Here is a 26,375-nt window from a genome sequence, read left to right on the forward strand (position 1 = left end):
GAGACCCTTGCTACTGTACCACCTGAATCCACCTTTACTGTACAGAATTTGCAAGAGTACATGACTGAGGAGCCGTGGTGGTGGTGGTGGTGGCGGGGGGCAGAAGGGTGGATGGTGAGGGCCATGGGATCCTCACTTTCCAGAAAGGGAAATAAAGACACGGGCCAAAGGTGAGGTAGCATCCATGAGAGAGGAACAGCAGTTCGTAAAGCTTCAGAGGGAACCTACAGAGTTCAAGCATTCCTCGTCGTGTAAAGTTCAAGCATTCCTCGTCATGTAACTACAGGGCGGATAGGTGGAATTACTCAATCCTGTTTCACATCAGGAAGCCAGTATATTTTGTCAAATGCTTTTAAGTCGCAAAACAGGAGGGCAGACAAGCATTTCACTGAGGCTTAAGGGAATAACTAACAAGATATTTAAAAAGAGAAATGAGAAAAAGAAAAGGGTTATCCCAGGAGTGGTGGAACTTTGGTCGGGGTGGGGAGCAGGAGGAAAGAGATTATTTTATCACTAGGTTTTCTGCTATTTGTTTTTTTAACCTTGTTCACATGTATTACTTTGATTAAAATTTGCAAATGTTAAAAATGAAACCAATGATCGGATTACTCCCAAAGTCCTTGAACACCATGACTCAACACTCCATAAAGCAAAGTCAACATATTTTGCTGCTTTACTCTGTAAAGTATTTCACTGGCACCTTCTCAATTAGTTTTACAACCATCACCAAATGTATACAGAGCATGCTTTCCTTGCTGTATCTGCATACAAGAAGAAAAAAAAATTCAAACATTTACCTAAGGGTACAGTGCCAGCTGGGGTGAGGAAAAATGAGTCCCCCACCTCCACCCCCAGATGGCATTTCCAGGTACCAGAGCAGGTAACTGGGACCCCTCCTGGCCTCCATCCTCTCAGATCAATGGACACTCCTCTCCTTTCCTTTTGAGGCTCCCCAGCAAGGAGCTCGCCTGCTCCACCCCCGCCCTGCCCCCAGGCACTTCCCTCTGACTGGAGCAGTTTTATTTTTATTTCTTGTGAAGCATTGCTTATGTCCCAGCCAGCAGCCATGCTCCTGGTGCCATGCTTTTCCTAGAGTGGAGGGCAGCCCGAAGCCATCACAGCACACTTTAGGCTGTGCAGTCTGAGGATAGCTGCAGGCCTGCCAGGATGAGCCCGGATGCAAGAACTGAATCCTTGGGCCACGTAAAATTGTGGAACATTTCACACCTAGAGCAAATATGGAGAAAGAAAAAACAACCCACAGCTTCCACCACCTAGCAGGTACAGGTGAAGACCTCAGAGCTACCTGCCCTTACTTCCCTTACACGGTTCTGTGCATTTGGCCTATGGGGATGCATGCGCCAGAAACACATGGCATTGCCCTGTGTTTTCCAGCATTCACAAGCACATTGCTCTATGGCAGTGCTTCCTGTTTGCAGCTCGCCTTCTTTATGCAGCACTGTTTCAGGACTAAAGTTGATGCACTCATTTCTGCATTGCACCTTTGCATGGATGGGCAAGCAGCTATTGGGCATGTCCCTCCTCACGTGGTTGGGTGTTTAGAAGCCTTTGGAGGTGTGTCTGGGTTTTGCTCTCCCTCGGGCAGTCATGGACCCTCGCCTCACAAAAGTGCTATTGTGGTTTTTAATTACAAAAGTTATACTTGAGTAGTTTTGAAAACTTAAAAAATATGGGATCCCTGGGTGGCTCAGTGGTTTAGCGCCTGCTTTTGGCCTAGGGTGTGATCCTGGAGTCCCGGGATCGAGACCCACGTCGGGTTCCATGCATGGAGCCTGCTTCTCCCTCTGCCTATGTCTCTGCCTCTCTCTCTCTCTCTCTCTCTCTCTCTCTGTGTGTGTCTTTCATGAATAAATAAATAAAAATTAAAAAAAAAGAAAACAAAAATATACAAGAGAAGTAAGTAAAAATATATTGTAATTTCTACTGCTTAAAGATAAAACTGCTTGAGTCTTGTCTTTTACCAGGAATGTTTCTGTGCATATATACATACACACAATTATATAACTATAGAGAAAAAATTTAAATACCATGTGATTATACTTTGCAAACTGTTTTATTACCTGCCCTTTTTTACTTAATAATATATTGGGTACTAGAAATAGTGAATGTTACATAGTTCACTTAGCCAATCCCCTATCCCTGTTTACACCATGTTAAACATTTTGGTGTTTTCAACAAATTATTTTCTTTTAAGTATTTTTTAAAAAATTTCTATTAGAGAGAAACTACAAGCTGGGTGGGGGTGGTAGGAAGGAGCAGAGGGAGAGGGAGAAGCAGGTTATTCACTAAGCAGGGAGCCTGAGGTGGCGTTCGATCCCAGGACCCTGGGATCATGACCCTGAGCCAAAGGCAGACACTTTACCCACTTTACTCCTAAGTGTTTCATTACTTAATATTCGCTGCATTCACAAGAATATATGTAATGGAGGGGTGAGGTATTTTTTGTTTGTTTGTTTTTAAGAGATGGAGAGAGAGCACAGAGGAGGGAGGAGCAGAGAGAGAGAATCCTAAGCAAGCTCCATGCCCAGTGAGGAGCCCTTTATGGGGCTCGATCCTACAACCTGGAGATCACATCTGGAGTCAAAATCAAGAGTTGGATGCTCAACTGACCAGGCCACCCAGGTGCCCCTGGAACGGTGAGTTCTGATCTCCCCACCCCCACCCAGGCAGAGCTGATCACTGCTCTCATTGGTCTTGTGGGCCTCACCCAGCCTGGGACCTCTGTACTAGAGACATCCACTCTCCTAGATGTGGGGTTTGTGCTTCCATTACAGTCAAGGCTCAAGCCCTAGCAGCTGACCTTCCCTCCCAAGGTGAAATGTTCATGTAAGAAATTCCCTGGACCAGGGCCGGGAAAGAGCTGCAGAGGCCTGGATGGAGCCACCATGCCTGCTCTGGGCGCCCTGCCCTGACCAGCCTAGGATCTGGATCGGTGTCCATGAAACCTCCAGACTGTGCTTGTTGCTAGGAAGGCCGGGAGACAGACAGAAGACAGGGTGCAGCTGGTGTTCATCAGAGCCAGCTGTCAGTAACCCTTTCCCAAAAGCAGTAATGGATCCATAAGCATACCTCGTTGGGGGGCTCTGGGTGCTGCTGACTCCCCGGAGGAAGCCTATTGATTATGCAAATCATACTGCTATTTATTGTTGATACTCACCCAGGGCTCCGGGGGGAGTTAATAAATGACTAACTGCCCTGTTGTGAGGCTGGGAGTGCAAGACACTGTGACGGGGACAGGGGTAGAGCTGCACACTAAGTCCCTGAGTGCTGCTTTGCTGGCGAATGAGGGTAATGTTGCTCTGCCAGCTGCATCCAGGGTGTGGAGCGGGCGGTCGGGAAAGGGATCTGCAGGAGGACTGAGCCTCCTCACTGCTTTGCCACCTTGGAGGCTGCGAGTGGGAGCGGAGGCCAGACCGAGGGAGCCGGGTGTCTGGGCACACACAATTCCCACTGAATTGGCACCTGACATCTGGTGACTCCATGCAAACTTCACGAGTGTGACTGGAACCCCGCCAAGCCTGCTTCCCCAAGGCAGGCAGGGCTCAGGGAGGGACCTCCCTGGGGTGAAGGCTCAGAGATGCCTCTGAGGCCCCCCCAGGTGCCACAGGTCAGCTGGGCTGCAGTTCTTAGAGGACCCATCACTTCTTTAAAAATAACTACAGTGCGGTGACTAACATTTGCATGGTTGTCATTTCTAGGTTTCAGAGCTGACCACTGAAGGAAAGTTCTGTGAAGGACTACCAGGTCATGCAGGTGACAGGAGATCTGTGCAATTTGATTTCCCGTGTAACTGCAGGGTGCTCCTACCACATAGGGGTCGGTCAAGCCCTGCGTCTCTCCACTGTCACCTGTGCTGCCACCATGCTCTCCCAGGGCTCAGAATGGGTTCAGGAAGGCCACCAGGGCTGGGGTAGGTGGAGAGGTGATCTTGGACTTGCCAGGTGGGCCTAAATGGAATCACAAAGGCCCTTCCTTGCAAGAGGCAGGTGGGCAGTCAAAGAGAAGTTGCTCTGAAGATAGAGGAAGAGGCTAGGAGTCAAGGAATGTAGGTGATTTCTACAGGCTGGAAAGGGCAAGAAACAGATGCTCCACAGGGAACTAGTCCTGCTGACAGCTTGGATTTAGCCCTATCAGACTCATTTCAGATTTCTGGCATCCAGAGCTATTGAAGAATAAATATGTCCTGCCTTAAGCTGCTCTGTTGGCAGTGGTTTGTTACAGCAGGAATCAGAAACTACTATGGGCCCTATGCTCCCAACATCAGCTCCATCCAAACCAGCCTCTCCTGTGGACGCTGCTGCGGCATCTCTGATCCATGGTGGTGGAAAGTCAGCGTGGAGGTGGCAGTGCTGCCAGTAGAAGCCAGGTGCTATCACTGGGCCAACCCACTTTGCACTCAGGCCTTGGGAGTGGTGCTAATGGCAGGAATTTTATCATGGGCTGCATGAGGTTTGATTAGGGGGAACTGAGCCACCCAAGTCCTCAGAATGAATTACACAGCCTAACCCATCATTCAAGGCCCTCTACAGCCCAACCCACCACACACCAGCCATACCCCCAAGATGGCTGACAAGGCCACAAAGAGATAGCTTTAGAGGATTATGCCCCATTGGGTCTCCCCAGAAGATGCTGTGGCCTCAGTTCTGCATACTATCTGGGCTCCCATCCAGAATTGACTGGTGGCGTGTGTGACAGGTAGCATTTCAGCCTCTGCTTGAATACCTCCAGCAGTGCGGTGGTCATTGCTTACAGGGCTGGTGCCAAATGATGGTAAGTTGCTGTAGTTTGTTAGCTTTGGCCAGCCTCTGCCCTTGGACAGTCTCTCAACCAGGTGCCACCCCTCCTGCCACCTGCTCAAAGACAGCACTCCCAGGGTGCTCCCAGGCCCTGAGCCCTCCAGGACCTGCTGCAGGTCAGCACCAGCCAGCCAGAGGCTGGGTGTCTTCCAGATTGGTGGTAAGATGGGCCCGTCTCATCTGGGGCAAGCAAACTTCATCTCGTTGGCTATGGTCAGGGGCTTGCTGTCATCCTACTGGCCTTTGATGCCATGTTGAATCCTTTGTTCTCCAGTACATTAACTGCTACATTCCCGTCACTGTGCAAACCCTCCCCACACTGCATACTTCACACAACTGCCCCAAGTCTGACTCTGTAAGGCGAGGTTCTGATAAAAATGCAGAGTGTTCGGCAAGGAGTGTCTGGGGACTGGCTGCCCACTCTGCAACACCCAGTCCCTGCTCAATTCTGAGATCCTATTAGCACAGACCCTCCCCCGCCCCACTGCTGATGTGCTATGTTTATGCCACACAAACTAATACATGTGTTTTTTAAACACAGGAAAACCTACTGCTTGACCATTTTCTTCTTTCTACACTACTGAGGGCCTCTCAAGGTCTCAGGAGGCTCCTGGGCCCTGAGATGGAGGCTCCTTGAATACCAGGCCCCCATCTTCTGGAAAGGAACCCCAGCAGGAACCCAAAACTTCTCGCAAACCTCAGTAGCGATGTCACAAGTGATGGCTGCATTTCCCCCGTCCCATCAGGATTTCTAAAGTATTTGGGTTCCTCTCAACACACAACTATTTATGGAAGTGGATCCATCCGGCTTGCTGCGTGCGATCAGGGAGGTCCTGAGCAGAAAGAAATGGTCTCTGAGAAGGCGGAATGACGGCTGTCCTGGGAAAATTGCTCCAACCGAGACTGGGCTCTGAATGTGTAAGCACCAAAAGACTCCTGTTTGAAAACTGTTCTTGTTTTCCTGACAGTTTCCTGACAGTTCCACTGTGCTTCAGTGCATTCACTTTGCATCCCCTCCTCCTAGTCTATGATACAGAAGAGATTTTATCAGGAAATGCCTGCCAGGGTAGATGTAGCTCTAGGAAAAATCACCTTTGATCAACTCCAATGCCAATCTCTTACTACTATTTTACAGTTCTCCGTGTTTCATGTGCTCTCTAAACGACAGGTGACAATGTAAGAATCTGCACTATCCCCGGATGGAGCCCTCATCTGCACCTGGCTGGGGCTGCGAGGGCCAGGCAGCACCTGTACCTTCTCTCCATGCTCGGACCCCATCTCCCATCTCTTCCCACTAGCTGCAGGCTTTACACTGCCTGCTGCAGAAATGCCCTTTGGGGGGAGCAGCCAGGGATGGTTAATGATCACAGGAGATGTAAACAAGCTCTGGCACCAACACACACCATGCCAGTCCCTGGGGCCCCCAGACCTGTCCCCACAGCTCTGGGCTGGCATTTGTGGCAGCGTGCTTTGGGGTCAGTTCCCAGAGCCACCCTCAGGGACTGCAATGGCTGCATACAGGTCATTCTTTGGACTTTGTGCAGAGGGGTAAGGGGAGCAGGCCAACCTCTGGTAGGCACCTGACAGACTTTCAGAACTTCCTAGGGTGACTGGGGCTGACAAATGGGGCTACTGCCTGGGGAGAGAAGCTCAGGTGTTTATTGGGACTTCCAAGGACAGTCACTATGCCCTGCTCAGAAACTCACCATCACTGCCTCCCTGAGGGTCTACCTTTCTCCTTGATGCTCTTGGGGATACAACTGTCAGGTTGAGCTTTCTTAGGGTGAGGGGAGGGAGTAGAGTTGAGGAATGGGACTGTGACAAGCCGAAATAGGCCGAGTAGGTGGGAGGGGATAGCCACTCTCTGCAAAGCCTCTTCTGTAGAAGACCTGCAGAGTTCCAGGCTGGTTTCTGCCCCCTCAGCCAAATACATATATAGGTGCTTGATGTGGTCCATTTTGGTCACTCCCCTCCCCCACCCTGGGCCTCTCTAAGGAACCAACTCTGGCAAATAAAATAATGAATCATAAATTTTATTTCAAAATGTAAACGTCACTAAACATGCATACACGTTAAAACAATAAAATTTACAATTTAGTTATTATTTTTTTTTTTTGCATAGGACATCATTACAATATAGAATCTATGCCATACAAAATACATACAAAGTTTTATCCGAGCAAGCCAAGGCCAGATTGGGAACTGTACAACTGTAATACTTCACTGTAGTGATCCAGGAAAGATGAAACGTGGCCTTTGGAAGCATGGTGTGGTGCTGGTTAAAAAGAAAAAAAAAGTTCCTACAGAAAAGGAAAACGTATGCTCCATGGAAATGGTCTTGGACCCTTGGAGTCTGCCTTGGGATTTTGGCAAACGATTCCAGAGAAGCTCCATCAGTGGCTTTGGATGAGGAAGGGGTCATTTGTGTGGGTTTGAGAGTATCTGACTCATGCACCTGGCACACCCCCACAAGCTATTCCCCATCATGTGGAAACACAGCAAGCCCCACACCCCACAATGCATAGCTCACACTGATACCATTGAGCCCTTGAGATCCTCAGCACTAGGCACAATGACTCTCCAGGGTGAGGCTAGGGAGCGAAGCCGCCTGCCTGCACACCAGCAGCCTGAGTGGGTACAGCTGCCACACCGCTCCCCACACTGGGAAGTGGCCCCATCACCTCCCACACAGGGCGGGCTGGGGACAAATCCAGCTAGTACACCCAGGTCTTGTGCTCTGAGTGGGAGGGATGATCTCCTGCCAGACCTGTGGTTGTCCTGCAGGCATTCAGCTCACATCCTTGGGTTTCTAAATGAGCATGTACAGCATCCTGTCAACGTCACTAGGAAAATGCCCCCGCACCCCTGGAGCAAGCTGTACATGTGGTCCACTCTCCTCTTGTTCATCTTTAAATAAAAGTAGTAAGGTTTTAAAGCTGCATAAGAAGTGGAGAGGTTGGCAGGGCCAGCTGGCCACACCTCAAGGCCAACATTGCTCCAGGGGGTCAGTGCAGGCCATACAGGTACACGCCTCTGCCCTCACGGATCCGGGGCTCACAGTTCCCACCAAATCCAATCTTCAAACCAACAAGGGACATGACAGTGTGTGGGGAAAGGGCATTGCCCTAAATGACGTTCAGGCATTTATCAGTAGTAGTAAGCTGGACTGTGCATCCAAATTCTGGTACAAAATTCTCTGGAATGTGTCTTGGACAAACCTTTGAAACCAAGCCTCAGAACTGGGAATGTCAGCTGGAGGAGCTGGCTCCTCCCAGAGCAATCCTGCATTCAGAAAGCATCAACCCACATCCTTGATTTTAGGTTTGGAAAATATGGTCACTAGACTCACATATAGAATCTTTGGGCAGCGGAAGATGTGGGTGACCAACGAAGCATCTCTGTCTTCGATGTGACCGCTACATCAGACCCTTTATATCGTCCAGCACTGTTTTTGACTGAGTTTTTGCAAAAGGGTTTAAAAACAACAAAAAATCAGTGATACCTGCCAGAAGTCAAAATAATCAAGGATCCTTGTAAACAGCCCAAACCAGGAGTCAAAATAACAAGGGGAGGCTATTGCTCAGATCACACTTTCTTGTTAGGTGGCACTCCTGCTCACTGAGACTACGGATGAAGTCCCTAGGGAGTGTGCTATGACCCTGTGCAGTCCATCTTAGCACCTGCTTCTGGCAAGAAAGGAGGCTGGGTCTTCTGTAGATTCTGGGCTGGATGGCAGAAAGCTTGACTGGAGACCCCAGTTCTGCCACACTTCACTTGGGACCACAGAAAGCCACCAACCCTCTCTTCATGTCCCAACAAGTGGGCTGGGGGCCACCTGTGGCCTGCCTGTCCCTACCTCCAAGTCACTCTCCACTGGTCTAAGATGTGACCCAGGGCATAGGTGAGATCTGGGGACCCAGTCCCACTGACGTTTGCACCTGGTGGCTGCACCTACCATGTTGCATGACCTCAGAATAAAGGGTGGGTGGTGTCCTGCACCTCCAGTGCCATTTGTGGGGGTGTGGTGGGAGGCAGGTAAGGTACCTCCAGGACTACATTCCCATCAAGGGCATCACTGCCTGGTCCTACATAGCACCCTACAGAAGAGGACCCCGGGGTCCTTCGTGGAGACATCTGTGTTCAGGTTTCTTTCTGGATGGCTGTAGGATTCAGTGGGCCTGTGGGGGAGCCGACAACTGGTCCCCAAATGTGGCTGACGCAAAAAGGGGCTTTCTTTTTTGGGACGTGAGTTAAACTGCAGCCCCTGATGCTTGAGTCCAGGGATGGTTTTAGGACTTTTTGGAGGAAACTTTCCCTTTGTTCAGGCAACCTTCATTTTGAGATTTCTGCCCCCTTGGCCTGTGAGAACAAGTCTGCTACAAAATAAAGGTTTGAGTTTTCTCTATTCTGTCTAGGAGTCCTATGGGTTCTTCAATCACATTGAAGCCAGCAAGCATGGCCATTAACCAGAAAAATGAAAGACCCTGAAATAGACCCAGGCTGGGAAAACATTCTACATCTTAGAAGAAAATGCAGGCTGTTTCAGGAAGGTCTGCCCCACATAACTGCTTTCAGTGAGGGCCCAAGGGAGGTGGCTTTCCGCGGCCCACCACCCCCCTCCACGAGCACTCATTTCATGATGATCAGATGCCAGTGAGAGCCCATGTAAACTTCGCTGGAGGCTCATGGATTTTTCCCACCCTTCAAGTGAGATGAATATCAGCCCCAGATGAGTCAGGATGGTCTGATGGAAGCTCCAGGCCAAGTGCCCAGGGATGCCAGAAGGGAATTCCCTCCAGGTGCCCCACCTCCCAAGCCAGGCCCAGAGTGGAAGGAGTGCACCCTGCTATTAGATCAGAACCACTTTGGGAATGAAGACACACTCATTTGCCAAAAATAGCCAATGCCTGCATATTTCTGTTTTAAGGCAATGTTACCTTTCCATCTATCAGACGGAACAGCCCTGGGTCATTCAGAGGAAAAATTAAATTAAGTGCTCTCTTTGGAAACAGCAAACACCCGTGTTCCCTCCCCCACCCCCCACCCCGCCGCTAAAACAAACCAGCTCTTCTTTTATTCCAAGATGACTGGGTTTAGAGTCCTTACTCCCCTTCCTATGTGCAGACAGATGTGGGGTTAGAAACCCTCCTTCTGAGATGCCAGTGGGCAGATCACAAGGAGAAACCTGGCTCCTCCAGGGGATAGCACTGTGTGGCCTCCCAGAGACACACAGCTCCCTCTCCCTGCCTTCGGGGACCCATGGACGGTGAGCACACCAAAGGACTTTGGAATAAAATTCCTGAACCTGGAATGTGAGTTCCTGAGACGTGAAATGTATTCAGTGTGGCTTTCTATGCCTCACACAGAAACAACTTTGGGAGGGGCCTCCGAGGGCCTTCCAGGCCTCACTTTGGAACTGGGCATGAAGATCTTTCACCCCAAGCACTCAGGGTGCTCTTCTGTCCAGGTCTCTATAGGATATTCTACCTTCTCTCCCAGATCAAACGCAAGCAGGGCTGTCATGCAGCCCAAATGGGACACAGCAGCCAGGGCAGTCAGCCCTGCATCTGACCCCCATCCCTGTGGGCTTCCACCCACAGCAGTAACAATGCTACTGCCCAACTTGGTACCTAACATGCTACTCAGAAGCCACCACCATGCCACTGGCTAATCCTAGGTGACACACAGTAGAGTTAGAAAGGGGCATCCAAGTGTTACAGACAGCAGATTGCCATCCTTGTGGTCACTATGGACAGAGGGTGCTGGCCTAAAGCTGCAGCCAAGGGCGATTAGCACCAGCCAGGCCGGGGTCCCTTGGGCTTCTCTGTGCTGCACCCCATGCCCTGTAGGTCAGGGTGCAAGCAGGATGGCCACAACCAAGGCACTCTGGGCCCAGGAAGCCCATCTACAGCCCTCTGAGGTCCCAAGGGTCATTCCTCCTCACCAAAAAGAGCAGAGGTCTCTGCAAAATACCCCGAGTCCACCCCAAACCCCCCTCCCCCTCCCTCCCCCACGCGCGCGCGCGCGCGCGCGCGCGCGCGCACACACACACACACACACACACTGTCCTGGGGGCTTGTATTTACAGGCCCGAACTCTGAGGAGGAAGGGAAGGGCAGTGCCTGGACAGCAGCACTGAGGAGGAACCTCCAAATGTCTGCAGAGGAGCAGCACGCTGGAGCCCAGCCTGATTGCTTTGCCAGGGCTCAGACCCCAGCTGGGCTCAAGCTGGGGCTCCAAGACAAAGTGCTTAGCTCTTTGCTCCTCCTCTCCCCGGCAGAACCTGGTGATGGAGCACCCACAGCCCTGAGGTGCCACAGACAGGTATGGGCTGGGGCCGCCCAGGCAGGAGAATTATGGGAGGCAACAGGAGAAGTCCAGGGCATGCAAAGCTCATGGAGAAGCTGGAGGTTTGCTAATTCTGAGCTGGGAACATAGTGGGTGTGAGCAAAGTATTTCCCACAACTTTCTGTCTGGTGTTCCCTGGGGAGGAAACAATGCACATTCTCCAACAGCATTTCCCACTACATCTGCTTTACCACTCCCGAAAAGTTCCAAGTCACAATGTTCCGGTCTCTTGCTACAGAACAGTCTCTGTGAAGCACCAAGCACTGCCACATGCACGGCCACACACACTGGGCCTCTGGCCAGGGGGCCCAACAACCTTCCCTGCTATTCCAAACAAAGGTGTCTTGGTAGCAGGGCCGGTCCAGGAGAACACAGGGACTGGAGACACTTGCAGACATCTCTGAAGAAGACCGGGATTCCCAGGCTCTACTTTCCAGTCAGAGAATGTGAAATAGCGAGAGGTCCCCATGTGTCTTCTGCAGGACACAGGATAGGAGGTGTCCCTCCGTGGAGCACATACCTCAAGCAGGCCAAGGGCAGGGCGAACATGGCCCCAAGGTCCCCTCACGACGGACTTTAGGTGGTGCAGCAGGCTGATGAATCAGGGCTTGCATCTCTGCTTCCAGGGCTCTGAGAGGCCCAGAAGGCAGCTCCTGGAGGCAGGGAGAGGGAAATGGGCTCCCCAGGTGGAGTGCTTCTTCTGCCCGGTACAGCTTAAGGCATCCCTCTGAACATCTATGTCCTGAGCCCGGCCGGGCTGCTGGGGCAGAGGCTGGTGGGGAGGCCCTCAGCTTAGGAATATGGCCTGAAAGCAAGTGTCAGTGACCACATCCATGCAGGACGGACCGACCAATTCACCCACAGGCTGGATGCTGAGCTGCACCTGCACTGCTTGTCTCTGTCCCCAGTGTGTCCCTGAACCTAACAGAAAACTCCAGAGTGCAAATCTATGTACAGAATAAGGCGGCAGGAAGGGGGTGTCCTCACTGACCTTGTGGAACATGTCCATCCCTGAGAAAGGGGGGGGGGGTTCAACACCACTGAATCTCACCTTTGTGGGTATGTCTATTGTGCAATTTATGAATGGTGTTTTTTGAAAATTTTTTGTTTTTTTTTTTACAAATTTGACACCTGAGGTGAAGAAATTGTTGTGTTATTGTTATTGACTTCATAAAGTTCTCTCTTCTTTCTTCTTACAAAAGGGAAAGACACGGCATCAGGAATAGAAGGGCGAGCATCTGCTCATGGCTGTAGTGGGGGTGGAGGGTCCTCGGCCAGCCCCAGGGAGGGGGCGGGGCCCTGGGCGGGGCTGTGCTGCTGCCGGGGGGCGGGGCGGTGGCCCGGCTCATGGAGAGCTGGCCGGGCTGATGGTGGGGCTGCTGGCGTCCGAGCGGCTGTAGTCGCTGAGGGAGCCGGTCCTCGAGCTCCCGCTGCGCCGCTGCAGCATGCCCGGGTGGAAGTTGGCGTGGCGGCGCGCGTGCTTCGTCAGGTGGTCGCTGCGCATGAAGCGCTTCTCGCAGATGGGACAGCTGAACTTCTTCTCGCCGGTGTGTGTGCGGTAGTGCCGGGCCAGCTCGTCTGATCGCGCGAACTTCTTGTTGCAGTCCTGCCAGCTGCAGGCGAAGGGCCTCTCACCTGCGGGCGACAGGGGCCGAGCGTCAGTACCCGCCTGGCCTTGCCCTCCTGCAAGCCCGCTCCCCCATGCCCACCCCAATTGCCTCCCCTCCCTCTGCAACAAACCCATGGGGCAAAGGAATGCCCTGCCAGTGCCCTCCAGCCAGCACCCAAGGAAGGCAGCGGATGAAATGGCAGCATCTCGGGTAATGTGGTGGCAGGGCCCAAGGCCTCTGGTGGTGGTGGTGCCAGCCAGGGAGCATGCCACCCAACAGCCTGTGCAGATCCCCTGGCTCTGGCCTGTAGGGAGCTCAGGCCCATCTTCAGAATCAAAGACTGGGAACCAGGACTAAACCGTAGAAGCGCGGGAGAGGACCCACACTAGCCCTACAGGAACCACACTCCAGAGCCCCACACCCTCGAGGGCCAAGAGACAATTCCCAAACCCAAATGGTCTGCCACCATTCTCACTCCTCCTCAGTTTCCTCATTTATAACAGGACGCGCCAAGACCAGGTAATTTTCTTCTCTTACAGCAGTTCCAATGCGGCCAACAGGCAACAGCAGAGCAGGAGACTACAACAGGCTCTTGCAGACCCAAGCTTGGAGACAGACAAGGATGGCTACTTAGAACACTCCATGAGAGGGAGGTAACAAAAGTAGGCTGCAATCAGCACCTCCCTACCTCTATCCCATCCCTTGCTCAGAGCAAGGAACAGGGCCAGCATTTACCTTGGCAAACCCTAAACCACACACACACACACACACACACACACACACACAGAAAACCTCCAAAAAAACATCAGCTGATCAGAGAGAACCAGCAGAGGCTCCTGGCATCCCAGAATGCAGCCCTTATGGCACTGAGGGTGGCCACACAGACACCCTTTCAACTCTTTACCTTCCACTCCCTCCCCAACTCTGGCCCTAAAGCCGACAGCCAGTCCTTGAAGCTGGCCCACCTTTACCTGGAAGAGGAAATCCATACCACCCACCCTAAATGAGCACATCAACCTTAAATATAAATAAACACCCAAGGATGGCCAGATGGCCAATGAAAACCAACAGCATGAAAGGGAAAAGTCCATGAGCAACAAAACAAGCTTACTCCAGAGGAAAAAGAGTGAAGTCAGGAGACAGAAGAGGATGTCAACCTAAAAATTCTAATTAGTATTCTGAGAAATTTCAGACAAAATTCATGCATAAAGCAAACATGACACCATCAAAAGGAAGTGGAGAGAACAAAAAATAGTATTTAGAAATGGAGAGTATTATTACCCAAACAAAAATTCCACAGAAAAGCTAGAAATATACTCAAGTAAATATCCCAGAAAAATGGAACATCAAAAGAGCTCTAAAACATGAATGTTGCTGTGTTCTCTGTCTCCTAGTAATGCTGAAACTAAGAGCTATATATGTGATTGTATATGTTCTCATTCATTTTACCGGTTTCTGTTTTTGTTTCTGGTTTTTTTTGGGGGGAGGAAGAAAGGGCGTTTGTTGGAGGGGGGAGATTCAAAATCAAGTAGGAGAGGAAACCATCATTTCCCAAACCTATCTACAAGTTACAAATGATAGTTCAGAGTTACAGGGAACCAATCCCGGCGATACAATATTTAACTAATTTCAGTTCGTTTAAAAAACAAAACAACAGAAAAAGAGGGAAGAGAACAAATTACCAAAGAAACAAGAAAATGGTATATGTCAGAATAAAAAAACACAGGAGACTAACATGGAATGGGCTAGCACAGAGGTGGGCAGGGTAGTGAGTAAAGGCTCCTGCTGTGAGAAATTCTGCAATGTCAGAACACTGGGTAAAAAGATACCACAAAACTTCTTAAAGAGGTGAGAAACAAACACCAAGTTACCTGTAAGGGAATAAGGTTCCTGTAAGGGAACACTAGACTTCTCATAAATCACACAGGATTCTAGATGACAAAGAAATAGAGTCTTCTAAGTTTAGCTCTCAAACTGCAGCAAAAATGAGAAAAACAACAACAACAACAACAACAAGAAGTCAGAGAAGTGAGTGAAAAATGAAGAGCATTCAGGAGAGTGAAGCAGAGACCTGGGGACCACCGAGGCAGGATTCACAGGGGGATAGTTCTAAGAAAGTGAGTTCCATGCATCAGAGGTATGATTAAGAGGCTGAATAAACTTCAGGACACAGTAAAGGCACATACAATTCTTTGGTTAAAAGGAAAAAAAGAGGCAATTAGAAACTCCAGGAAAAACAGAAGACATGCAAAAAACTGGGGTCTAAATTTGAAGCAAACTAAAATGCTACAAGACTATGAGCAATCAGGGAAGAGCTCTGAGCCAAACACTGATTAAGGGGCTTTTTGTATGTTATGTTATTTATCTTTCACAACAACCCCATGAGGCAGCAGGAGGGAATGAAATCCCTGCACAGGCCCTGGCATATGGAAGCAATCCTTTCACAGTCATGGTCATGTGAACCCTAGCACACTAGTTAGTTGTCAGTGTTTAGAATCACTGTTAAGGACAAAACCCATACAACTGACTCATGGCCCCGGTAGAGAATGTAGATTTAAGAAAATGGTAGGAACACACATATGAACAAAGGAAATGTCTAAATGAGGTTAAAGTTATAAGGATAATAAAAAAAATTTGAATAATACATCCATCAATTCAGGAGGAGAGGAGGGGAGGGGTAGGAATGAGGTAAATCCTTAAATTTCATGGCAGGGAGATAACAGATCAAATCTAAATGTGATACATCAAGAAACAGTAAAAAAAATCGTATAGGTTATTTATGTCAGTAATCACCAAGACAACTAAAATCAGAGCAGTGCTGTGGAGTGAGGCTACACTGGGAACAGGATTTTTGTTGTTTTAAAAGCGAATTAAATACATTGTTAATCTGTTCTCAGAGGAAAAACTCTTGTCAACAAAAAAGTTTTGAGAAATGATGCATGCTAAGTCCACTCTAGGAATTTCACAATACACAATGGTCACTAAATGTTTGAAAAGTCCAGCATTAAATACAGTGGTTTCATTTCTATGTGACTGGGTGCTGAGTTGAAGAGTTTGGTGTGCCAAGTCTGACGGATGAGGCATAGAACTATCTTCACAGTGTATTAATGATCCAGCCTCAGGTAAGTACCTCTGTGGTAGGGTAAAGAGTGCCCCCCCTAAAAAGACATCCAAGTCCTACTGCTTTGAACCAAGGAATCCTCAAATCCTTTTTCTTATTTGGAAAAGGGGTCTTTGTAGATATAATTAAGGTAAGGATCTTTAATGAGATCACAATTGTCCTTAGAAAAGAAGGGGAAAGGACATAGAAGAGAAGGCCAAGCAATGACAGAAGAGATTGGAGTGATACATCAAAAGCCAAGGAACACCAAGCATTGTAGACAGCCCCAGAAACTAGGAGAGAGGCATGAAATGGATTCCACCCGCACCCCCCTGCCAGGAGAGCTGTCAGAAAGAACAGAGGTCAGCAGAGGAGTGAGCTGCCAACACCTTGATCTTAGACTTCTGCCCTCTAAAACAGTGAGAAAGTGCATTCCTGTTGTTTAAAGTCACCTAGTTTATGGTAATGTGTTATGGCAGCCATAGGAAATGAATATACTACCCCATCCCCAAAGTGGGGTACACATGGTGATTGTACCATGGGGTCACATGCAACCAGATCGTGGCACTGTGCCTGGCACATGCCAAATGCTTACCCTTGAAATGTTTAAGTTATTATGTTTGTTCTTATCCATTCTTTTTGTCATCTGTGTCTTCTTAAATTTAGGCCTGAGGTGGGAGTAGGGGAGGATGAACCCAAATTCAAAGTCACCTTTGCTTTCTAATAAGCCCTGGGCCCTCACAGGGGGGCTTATCCTTTTTAGGGTCCTTATGCTTGCAGCTCTGGGAGGCATTATAGGGTGTAATTATAGATTAGTTACAATGATGTCAGGCCGTAAACAACTACAGCATCCAGTAGGATGGGATGCTGGTACCAAGGAGCCTAGAGCAGCAGAAGGTAGGGAAAGCTCGGGATCACCCCTAGGCCACTCACGGCTCTTGGTCTGTCTGGGCATCAGCAGCTTGGCACTTTTACTGAACATGGATCCAATGACTGGCCTTGGGGACTGGGTCATTATGCAGACAGGGTCCTCCCTGTTTCATCCTTTATACCTCTGTCAGCCCATTCCAGGAGGGCAGATGGCAATAAACTGGTCTACAAACAGATGGAGAAAACACTTATGATTCATGCTGGCAAGGAGCAGCACCAGGGTCTGGCTGGGCTGGCCTCTACATGGTGACATGCAAGCAGCACCCAGGAGGCTAATGAGGAACAGCCAGGAGAATTGAGAACAGGTGGGGGAAAGCAAGCCAGACAGGCAAACAGTCATCCATGACGGTGTTTCTCGTATTTGTAGAGAGGGATCCAAAGACTATTTATGTGGACTATATCCATTGATATTTATCATACTAGAAATTAAACAAAACAATTTAAACTAAAAACTACAGCTATTCCAGTAGCTGTCAGAGGGATGATGTCATCACACATCATGTAGCTTTTGGAATATTCCACTGTATTCTTTTAGAGAAAAAAGAATAATGTTATTATTTTGAAAATAGTTTTGACCTTATGGCTTCCTAGAGGGGTCTCAGGTACCTACAGGTGTCCCTGGGCCTCATTCTTCTAAGGACCTCAAGTTTGGTGTGACTGGGCTGAGTTAGTACACAGGGAGCGCACCCAGGCTGGAGCAGGTCCAGGCCCTATGAGAAGTTGGCCCAGACTCAATGAACCCTAGCATCCCTTCTGCTGGGCTTAAATTCTGCATCTGCTTCCTCTTGGGCATGTGATAGATAGGCAGCAATAGTACCACAGGGTCATCATAAGGGGAGTGCTCAGTCTAGCTCAGAAGTGACCTGATGGAGGATTCCAGAACCCTGATAAGAGCTCAGCCCCCTGCAGCCTCCTGCCTGAAGCCTAAGCCTGGCATGGGCCCCCTCTAGTCCCCTGGCCCTCTCTTTCCAATGAAGGGAGGGCTGCACGGGACCAGGATTAGGGCTGTGGGGCTGAACGGTGAGAGGGCCTTGGGAGGGGAAGGCAGAGTGAGATGAAGGGTACTGGGTACACAGGGAGGTAGGGAAGCAGAGAAGCTAGGGGAAGGCCGGGGTCAAGGGGGGGGGAGCTGGGGGAGGGGCCTGCAGGTGCCAGGCTGTGAGGGCCAGGACGCTGGGCCTCGGGATAACTGGCCTATACAGGGCATGGTGCTGTTGGTGCGTAGTAAGAGAGGGGCAGCTGGGCGGCAGGGGCGCCAAGGCCAAGGGCTCATGGGGCGCAGGGCAGGGGTTACATAAATGTTCTCTGGCGCTGCAGTGAGGCTGTGAGAGTGATTGCCTCATCTTATCAGGGAACACTGCGTCCCACATGCTCCTCTTGCCCAAGCCACAGGCCTGGGCTGGGACAGCTTGTTCCTCCCAGAAGCTACAAGAGGCCAGACTGGGAGCACAGGGGCTTTCCTACCGCCTGAGCCCCTGACTGGGCACCCAGCCCTGGGCCCTGCCCCGCCCCCTTCCAGGCAGCCTGCAGGTACTGCTTGGGAAGTGTGCATGTTCTAGCTCAGGCTCCTGCCACAGTGAGACTCCATCCAGCTCTGACTCCTGTCCAAAGGGCATGCTCCCAATTATCTCAATTGCTTCAACCAGTTCTGGCCAAACTGCCAACTCCTACAGGTGAGTGGGTCCCTCTTGGCTCCAACAGCACCTGCACATGGCAGTTCTTTTCTATCTGGGGGGCCTCTTGTGGGCAGTCTGGGGGGTCCTTTTGCATTGCCTCCCAGTGCTTCACAAGGAGCCAGGGCCAGAATAAAGTCTGTAGACTAAAGCCTTTTCTGCCTGTGGGCAGTTAAGTGCCTTGCCCAGTTGGCCCCCAGGCCTCCTGCTGGCTCTTCTCAGCTCAGGCTGGCTATACCAGCCAGGGCTCTAGGAAGGCTTGCTGAGCTCCCCTCTGTGGGAGAAAGAAGGGAGGGGATGCAGCTCTGAACCGAAGGCCCCCAGAGAGAAGGGCAGATGGATCCATCGACTGAAATCACATGAACAGACCTCAGTGAGCACAAGGAATCCACATGGGTATGTGTGTGGGGAGTTGAAGGTTCTGAAGGGCAGGGCTGGTCAGAGAGTCAGAGGGAGGCACAAAGAGAGGTTTCCACAGAGATACAGCTTTTCCCAGGCTCCCAGGCCCCAGCACCCAGGTCTTGGCTATTCACTGCCAGCAAATGGGCTGTCATTCATCAACAGATAGCTCTGATCTGCGGCCACTGGCATGTGGCCACCTCCAGCTCCCCACTTCAACACTGCCATGTTTCTCACTTCAGGGAATCCCTCCTGCTCACCCTCCCACTCTGGGGCAGCTTGGCAGGCGGCCAGCCACTGGAGCCAATCAGCTGCCAGCCACCAAGGAAACCCAGGTCCACAGGCAGACTCCAGGTCAGCAGAAAGGCTTGTCCCCTGTGGCAGAAAGCAGATTTTCCTTTCATCCAGAGGCCACTGGCTACTCCACTCATTACTGAAAATGTCCGTGGCTTACAGACCCCCATGGAGCTGTCATGAAGATGCTTTACCTCCTAGGAAGCCCCAGCTGGAAGCCCTTACCCACGGTGGTACAGCAGGAGAGAGGTGAGGCCCAGCAGGAGGGAGAGGTGCCACTCAGTGGGGACCCCTCTTTCCCTGGGACTCTGCCTGTAGCAGGAGAGGTGCTTTCTGAATGGAAGCCACTGCTAAAGTGGTCAGCCCCTGCCCTACCCCCCATCCCTGCTCATTTATTGATGGCTTCAGGGGCTGTCATCCTGTCTGTTCCTTCTTACAGTTACTCTAAGGTTTAAGTGGGAGCACATACTTGCCCATATGAGAGACACTGTTATCACTGGTTGGAAGGGGGGGTTGCTCCTGGGCCCCTGAGCCCCCTGAGAGGGGCTCTCATGAGCAAGCCACTGGCAAATGACCATGGTGGGAACCACTGGTTACACACTGAAGCCCCACACCAGTGAGTATTCATCTTTGCTGGAACTGCCCCCCCCCCTCCCCGCCCTGGCCTTGCCCCTGCCCCAGGGCACCCTGGTCTCCTGCTGCTGTTATGGGGTATAGGAGTGTTGCTAATCACATGCTGCCTTACACTCACTCTTGCAGGAGCCAGAGCTGGCAGGATATAAGGAGAGGTTGAAGACTACGACATATAGCCTTGGGGACACAGTTAAAACAAAATCTACCTTTCTACAATTGATACAAGTGTATTTTTAAAGTAGGCGTTTTTGGTGTTGCCTTGCTTTGTTTTGGAGTAGGGTAATTTGATCCTAAAATTCCTACAGAGAAACAAACAAATAGAAATAGCGAGGAAAACTAATAAAGAATGATGTGGACCATTAGATATTCAACATACTGCCACATGAGGTGATAACTGACCAGTGGACAGGAGCAGAAATGCCAGAACTAAACCCTAAAACAGTGGGAAACATTTAGTGTAAATGAACATCTCATATGGGTGGAGGGGAGAGGGTCTAAAAAAATGTTTAAGGACAGCTAAGTAGCATCTGGAAAGAAAGTAAGGACCATGCTAGGTAGAAGTTCTTTCTATCAATCACTCCAGTAGCCATAAATGAAAAGACTGATAAATTTGACTACAAAAGTATAAAATACTTCTCCAAGGACAAAGCCACCAGAAGCAAAGGTAGAAGATAAATGATAATCCAAGGAAAAAATATTTGCAGCTCACACCAGGAAGGCCTACCTTCTGATACATAAAGAGGGTGCAGAAGAGGAAAAACCAACACCTAACAGAAATATGGGCAAAGGCTGTTAGGTAGTTGGTAAAAAGAACACAAAGGACTCCCAGCATCTGCAGAGATGCTCAGCCTCCCCCATCAGAATGCCAATGCAAACTAAACTCCACTGAAACCCTATTTTTTTACCTATTAGGCAGCGAAGCTGCAGGAACACGAACTACTCTCACACTCACCAATGGAAGTACACATTGCCCCAACTTCTACGGAGGACAACTTGGCGACACTACTCATAGTTACAAATGTGTGCCACCTTTGACGCCACAAAACAACTTTTGGGAACCTATTCTATACACATCTCTGCACAGCTACAAAATGGAATATGTGCCTAATTATTCAAGGCAGCAAAAGCCTCTAAACAACTCACGTCCTTCCTTCCACGGAGGCCTGTTAATAAGTCAATTCTGGAACGCCCATATAATGGAATACTCTGAACAAGTGGAATGGATTCCTTCTGAACTGACAGGGGAAGATCTCTAAAGTGGTACTGCTGAGGGAAGAAAGTGAGGTTTAGAGCAGAATGTGTAAAATAGGAGAATAAACGGTGTGTGTACACCTAAGTGTCTGCGCATTTGTGCAGAAACATATGTAAGAAAGTCAGAATGGAGATGACCTGGTGACAGAGGGCTGGGAGGCTGGAGGAAATCTTGAAAACGGCTTCAATTTCTTGGATTTCAAAACACGCTAACGTATTTATTACCTATTCAAAAAATCAAAAACAAGAATCCACAGCAAATTAGGAAACACTAGACACAAATAATGCAAATTTTCAAACAGGAGTTGAAGAAACAATATTCTATGCCTTCCTGGCCAGGCACACTCACATCACATGGGCCAATATTCTATGCCTTCCTGGCCAGGCACACTCACATCACAGCATATTCCAAATGCAATCCTGAGAGCTCCCCTTAAAATAGATCCTCCTGGGAATGGGGGGAGGGGGCAAGGGAGCTCCCTGACAGAGGGGAAACTCAAAACTGGTGAGGAGGCCCAATCTACCTTGCTGGAAGGTGTTTCTGAGGCAGGACTTCCAGGGCTCAAGTCCATGGGTTTTATTGCCAGTTGTTTTGTTGGAGGGTGCTCCCTGATAGTTTCACAGACCTGGTGTGACTTAGAAGACAAGGGGGAAGAAGGTGAGCAGCAGCAGACTCATCAGATCTGTAACTGTAGGTGTGAGAGGCCCCTCCAGCCTCCTAGATACCACGTGCCTGGGGCCACCCTCCTACGACTGGACGGCAGAGAACCAGCCTCCAAGGATGTGCCAGGTGTGCTAGGTGAGTTAGCCACTGTCAGGATACAGGCCATACATTCAAGGCAGGAGAACCAGTGCACTGGTCCCCTCTGCCAGGGGCTGGTAAGGAAGTGGGAACTAGGGGACGGTGTGGGCTTCTAGGAAAGGGTTTGCTCTTGGACTGAAGGGAAGGGAAGGGAAGAAGGAAAGACCGGGGGCTGGGTGTGTGTGGGGGGCCGGGGCAAAAAAGCCTCAGGCAGGCTGTGTGGAGCTGTGACGTCTGGGGTGGCACCAGGGGGGTCTGCAGGGACTCGTGGAGAAGCCAAGGTGCTCCTAGATACAGATAATCCAACCTGAGGCCACGCACACCACCCCCTCCCCAAAGAAAGGAAACTCATCAAGGTCAGCCAGGGCCCCAGGGGAGGGTGCGGAGCAGAGAGAACTGCTGCCCTACTCACCACCCCAAGGCCCCATGCCCACACCCAGGACTCTAGGCAACCAAGGGAGGGGCCCTTCTCTGGAGAGCCTTGGGCAACCATTCTGTTCCACTTCCTCTTCCTGTGTCTCCCCAACACCCTTGCCCCAGCCTTCATTTCCTCACCCTCTGCCTCTCCCCGCTGCCTTCTGGGTGGGCCTGGCCCACAGGGACACAGCCTGGCCACAGCTGCCCCAGAGGCGAGGAAAATGCACAGCACAGGCATCTGCAAGCACAGAGCTTCACAGGTACGCAGTTTTGACTTTGGACAGATGCAAGCTCATGTAACTCTATCCTGAAGGACAGAAGGGCGTCAAGATGAAACCTGTCTCTGAGATGGGGGCTAAGGGTGGAATGTCAAAATAACTTCACCAAGGCCACACACCCAGAATGGCTGGGCCCTCTGTGTCTAAATTTCACTTAGAAGGAAGACATTACCACAGCCTCTCCCTGCTGTGGAGCAGGAACTGCTACGGCAAGCTGCTCAGGTTGACCCCAGCCATTAGCGTCCTTGGGTCCTTGGTGGGGGTGGGGAGGAGCAGAAGAGGGAGCATTAAGGCCAAGGGCCCATCTCACAGATGGAGGCCCTGATGCCCAGCACACAATGGTGTGAATGAAGTGCCACCCTTGGTACCCTGAGGCTCCCAGCTTCCCAGGGAAGGGAGTTCCCCAGCATCATCCCCCACCCAGTCAAGTAGCACTGGGCCATTCTACCTGCTGGGGGCCTTGACAGGTAGTCACCAGCCTTCTGTGGCATGTGGCCACACCTAACATGTGGATGAACCGGGTAGCTCTTCTACAAGAGGCCCTGCTTACCTGCCTACCTGCCTGAGAAGGACTGAGCACTGTGAGGCAGCAGACTCAAAATAATGGAGCTAAGAAGTGGCCCTGGGGAGCAGAGGCTCTTCCCCTAAACCAGCACCTACACTTGGCCTGCTCCTGGTACCCAAAGCAGCAGCCAGTTTCCCTCAGGGGGAAAAGAAAAAAAGTAAGTCACAAGGTTTCAAAGAGAACATAGCAAAACAAGGTATTTGTCAGAGCTGGTTTCATAAAGCATATAAATCAGAATAAAAACAAGCCATTTTTCTCTAGTCCTAAAATGCTTTTGGTTTTTGAGGGAGCTGAGGCAAAAAAAAAAAAAAAAGGAAAAAAAAGCCAGTCACTGACCTACCTTTTCTAGAACAGCTGAAAATGCCAAGTAACTGCTTCAGACACTCAGGGAGGAGCCCAGAAAGCTCCTGGGGCCTCTCCATCAGTAGCCCAGGTCACTAGACCCACTACAGCTTCAGCCACTTGGAGTGATTTATACCTGGTATGTTCTAGGAAAACTGTTTTGTTCAAAAAACCACCTGCAGAGAACGGGATACTACAACAGTAAGCCAGAGAGGCCTTGCTCCTCAGTAAATCTGAGTAATGTTGCCAGAAAGGAGGTGACCACTTGCCATCCTCACCAGCCAGCCCTCTCCCCACCTGCAGGAACCCACACTGTTGTGTAGAAAGAAGAACATCCCCAGGTCTGTTTCAGGTTCAGGGCACAGAGTCCAGCCCCTTCCCCATCCCACGGCCTGCCCATTGCTTCTCTGAGCCGATCCCTTCCTCCACCCGTCCTGTCTCATGCTCAACCCTGTTCCTCTGCCTAACCTTGAACAGGTCACTAAGGGAGCTGACCTGGAGTGTACCGTCCAGGAAGGGAAGCAGATGCCACTCTGTACTCTAATCCCTACTGGCTCCCAGAGTGTCCTCTTCTTCAAGTGACAGCTCTGTAGGGGACTCTATGACCCAGGGCTACCCTGGGTTAGCCTGATGCCAAGGGAGGGCCAGCAAGAGCTGGAACAAGCTGCCCAGAGTAGGGAGATCCTGAGGTGGGATGTCAGTGGCTTGGTGCTCCTTGCTGTCACCCCTAAGGTCACCGGAACCAGGCTTCAAGCGTCAAAAGGTAAGGAGACAAAGAATGGGTCAGCATGGAGGCTGCCTAGCTGTCTCTTTATGAAGTCTCAGAAGCCACAGACAGGGGTCCACATATAAGTAGTCCTATTAGCACAGACCAACCAAGAAAACAAACTGCCGAGCCACTGAGCCCCACTGTTCCCAATGCCTGCAGGAAATGCACATGCTACATAGCCAGAACGGCAGGAAGGAAACACATCCATTATCATGACAAGATGGGATTCATGTGTGATAGTCCTTTCTGCATTCCTGTACTTTCCAACTGAGCTGCATTTCATGTTATCTCATGAAATGGGATGTATACATGTCTCTCTATACAGGTGTATTTAAGTAGACATATTATAAACCTTTGTCACAAAATAGTAACAGCTCACCCACGGTCCAGCTCAGGAACTGGACATGCTTCCATAGGACTCAGCACCTCTGGCCTCTGGTGAGGGAGTAGCACTAACTGACATGCATGAGTGCATGTGCCTAGAAAGGTCAAAAGAGCACATGCCAGAAATTTCACAAAGGTGTTTTCCCCCCTTTTGCTTAGGGTTAAAAACACATTTGAAAATTTCCGTTCCCAAGGTCCCATTTAAAACAGCAATAATAAAATACTAGTAATTTCTGCCAGCAGGCAGCCAGAAGCCACCCCACACAAAGGCTCTAGAGGTCCCCCACCCCCTTCACACACACACACACACACACACACACACACACACACACCCCGAAGGGACATGGATAGAGAGGTATATGAGCTCCCACTCCCACTTCCAGATCCTGTACCTCAACAGTCCTAGGTGACCAAATGTGACGAGTGGACTCAAGTGAGGTGCCTCAAAGGTTTCTCATCTATTCTGATGGTCACACCAGTATCTCCAAAGGGGACTTTCCATGGACTGAACAGTGACTCCTGTCAAGCTCCCTGATCCCCGCCCTCCCTTTCCTTTGCCATCTCAAAGGGAGCATACCCCTGCTTTGGGAGCCAGAATGCTGTCACCTGCTCTGTTCTGGGAGTATGTGATCTACTGCACACACAGCCGTGACAACTGCTGACAACCAAAGAATGACATTTCAGTTGTTTTTTTTCTGAAGTTTCCTCAAACAAGGACAAGGACATGAGTTTGGAACCTATAATTAAGGATTCAGGTTTATTTACTTGATAAAAATGTTCTTCATTTGAGACTGATCACAAGTAAAGGACGCTCATATTCAGAATATATAAAGAACTCTTAAATCTCAAGAGTAAGCAAACATCTGATTTTAAAAACAAGCAAAAGATGTGCACTCAACCAAACAAGATATACAGAGGGCAAACAACTACATGAAAAGGTGCTCAATATCATCATTAAGGAAATGCAAAATAAAGCAATGAGGTGGCACCATACATTTAGGAGAATAGGTAAATTCCCAAAAAACCAACAGTACTAAAAGCTGGTGGAGCCACTGGAACTCTTGTTCGCTGCTGCTGAGAATGTGGTGCAGTCATTTGGTAAGACAGTTCAGCAGTTTCTTACAAAGTTAAAAACACAACCCAGCAACCCCAGCCCTAGGCATCTACCAAATGGAAGAGCCATCCACAAATGTTTATAGCAGATTTATTCATACTCAGAGAAAATTAGAAGTAAGCTCTTTCTACAGGTAAATGGATAAGCAAATTGCAGTATACCCATACAATGGAATACTATTCAATGATGATGAAGAAGGAGCCAGCCACTAATTCACAGACACCAAAATGGTTGAATCTTAAGTGCATTTTGCAAAAAAAAAGAAGCTAAAACAAAAAAGTCTATATATTGTGTGACTCCACTCATGTGACATTCTGTCAAAGGCAAAACTGTAAGGACAGAAGTGGCTGACCTCAAAAGAGAACTTTTTAGGGCTATGGAACTGTCTGCCTGGTACTGGGTTGGTGAATACAAGACTCTGCATTGGTCAAAACCCATAGAACTGTACATCACAGACTGCACTATACAGTATGCAAACTTTGAGCATGTGAAGGAGGTTGGGGGATCCCAGCATGGAATGCAGACCGTGACCACACACTCTGACCACATCACAAATGTATGATGTGGCCTCTGGGAAGGGGGTGGGCAAAAGCAGCTGACCTAAGTAACTTGGGAAAATGTTTTGATTGGAAACTGGAAGACTACAGAC

General features: G+C 49.8%; 1 protein-coding gene and 2 long non-coding RNA genes across 3 annotated transcripts in view; 2 read left to right on the forward strand and 1 right to left on the reverse strand.

Annotated features, from left to right (window-relative positions):
* Positions 1 to 2,482: 2,482 nt before the first annotated feature.
* LOC140595457 (uncharacterized) lies at positions 2,483 to 7,908 on the forward strand. The gene is made up of 2 exons (XR_011997072.1): positions 2,483 to 5,735; positions 5,986 to 7,908. It is a non-coding gene; the product is annotated as an uncharacterized lncRNA (long non-coding RNA).
* The window catches only part of KLF13 (KLF transcription factor 13), a 50,114-nt gene continuing 30,573 nt past the window's right edge, over positions 6,835 to 26,375 (reverse strand). Inside the window, exon 2 of the mRNA XM_025986408.2 lies at positions 6,835 to 12,800. Within this exon, the coding sequence (XP_025842193.2) occupies positions 12,511 to 12,800 (290 nt within the window). The 3' untranslated portion in view covers positions 6,835 to 12,510. The remainder of the gene's footprint in view (positions 12,801 to 26,375) is intronic.
* Positions 18,274 to 21,809, forward strand: LOC140595456 (uncharacterized). Its single transcript, XR_011997071.1, has 3 exons — positions 18,274 to 18,478; positions 19,120 to 19,420; positions 20,717 to 21,809. It is a non-coding gene; the product is annotated as an uncharacterized lncRNA (long non-coding RNA).

Source organism: Vulpes vulpes, chromosome 14 (genome assembly GCF_048418805.1).
Source record: "Vulpes vulpes isolate BD-2025 chromosome 14, VulVul3, whole genome shotgun sequence".
NCBI classification, from domain to species: Eukaryota; Metazoa; Chordata; class Mammalia; order Carnivora; family Canidae; genus Vulpes; species Vulpes vulpes.